Genomic DNA, 1435 nt, shown 5'->3' on the forward strand with positions numbered 1-1435 from the left:
GCTGGCGGCGCTGACCCCCCCGGAGCTGCTGCTGGAGCCGGGAGCCGCTGCCCCCCCGCTGGGGACCCAGGTGAGGGGGGGGCAGAAGTTGGGGACACCGGAGGGTGACATTGGGGGGGGGGGTTGACACCGTGGTGACATCACAGGTCGTGGCCACGGAGGAGGAGGAGGATGAYGACGAAGACGATGACGAAGGGCCCGGCCCCCCGCTGCCCCCCCCGGCCTTCAGGGACCCCCCGGGCAGGGGGGGCTCCAGAGTGGCCCAGTGCTGACACCCCCCCACTGTCCCCAAAACTGCCCCAAATGTCCCCAAAAGAGCCCCCATTAAAGCGCTGACCCAACAGGGCCAGACGCACGGGGTGGGGGTCCTTGGGGGGGGGGCAGGACGAGGGCCCATGGGGCGATTTCAGCAACATCCCCTCCCCTCAATTGTGCAAAGCCTGTTTTTTCCTGGGGTGCTCTATTAGTATACTTACAGCACTTGCTTCATTTCCCAGGGCGGCTCTATTAGGGTATTTACAGCTCCCAGTCTGTTTTTAGGGGGGTACTTCTATTATGGAGTTTAGGGTGCTTGCACAGTCCAGCTTCTTTGTGCCCCTCTATTAGGTGCTTTACGTTAGCACCCTCACCCTACTGTAACCGTAAAGACTGTAATAAAGCGCACGCACAAAAGCGCCGCTCTACCGTAATGGTGCTATGAATGCGCACCAAAACACGAGCCAGGGACTACCACAGGGTGCCTAATAGCCGGGCACTCTCCACCAGCCCCTTCTGCTACCGTAATGCTACTTAAAAAGAGCTGCTAAAAAGCCCTCAGGTGGCCCCGTAATGCTGCTAATACAGACCCCCTCCCCAAACCCCCGAGTCTTTCTGCTACCGTAATGCTACTTACAAAGAGCCGCGCAAAAATCGGGGGCCCCGTGGGGGAAGGCATTTGGGGCTCTTTTGGGGGGTCCGAGGACACAAGAAGGACTCGATTGCGGTGTGGGGGGGAAGGTTTATTCACCCCCTCCTCTGGGGACACGCGGGGGCCCCGGCGTCCGGGGGCGGGGGTCACTCGGCCGTGAAGACGCGGGCGGCGATGTCGTCGAGCAGCCAGTCGATGGCGGCCAGCAGGTTGTGGCCGGTGACGGCGCTGCAGCCCACGATGCGCCAGCGGTGGCTGCGGATGCTGTCCAGCTGCAGCGCCTGCGGGGCCCAGGCGTCCGGGAGGGGAGCCGGGGGGGGAGGCTGCCCCCCAACCCCCCAGGCACCCACTGAGGGAGCCCCGGGCGTTTGGGGGACTTTGTGGCACCCACGGAAAGGGCCCAGGCGTCCGGCCTCACCTCGCGGATGGCCTCGGCCGACAGGGCCCCCGGCAGGTCCTGCTTGTTGGCGAGGATGAGGAGGGTGGCGCCGGCCAAGCGCTGCGGGAGGAAGAGCGGCCCGGACCCCG

General features: G+C 64.5%; 1 protein-coding gene across 1 annotated transcript; it reads right to left on the reverse strand.

Annotated features, from left to right (window-relative positions):
• Positions 1-1035: 1035 nt before the first annotated feature.
• LOC112944464 (ADP-ribosylation factor-like protein 2) lies at positions 1036-1424 on the reverse strand (the record flags this gene model as incomplete). The annotated part of the gene is made up of 2 exons (XM_026035905.1): positions 1036-1188; positions 1326-1424. Coding segments are annotated over 2 exons (234 nt in total), but the record flags the coding sequence as incomplete, so codon positions are not given.
• Positions 1425-1435: the final 11 nt, after the last annotated feature.

Source organism: Nothoprocta perdicaria, unplaced genomic scaffold (assembly GCF_003342845.1).
Source record: "Nothoprocta perdicaria isolate Ctin4 unplaced genomic scaffold, notPer1 scaffold_1697, whole genome shotgun sequence".
In the NCBI taxonomy this organism is placed as follows: Eukaryota; Metazoa; Chordata; class Aves; order Tinamiformes; family Tinamidae; genus Nothoprocta; species Nothoprocta perdicaria.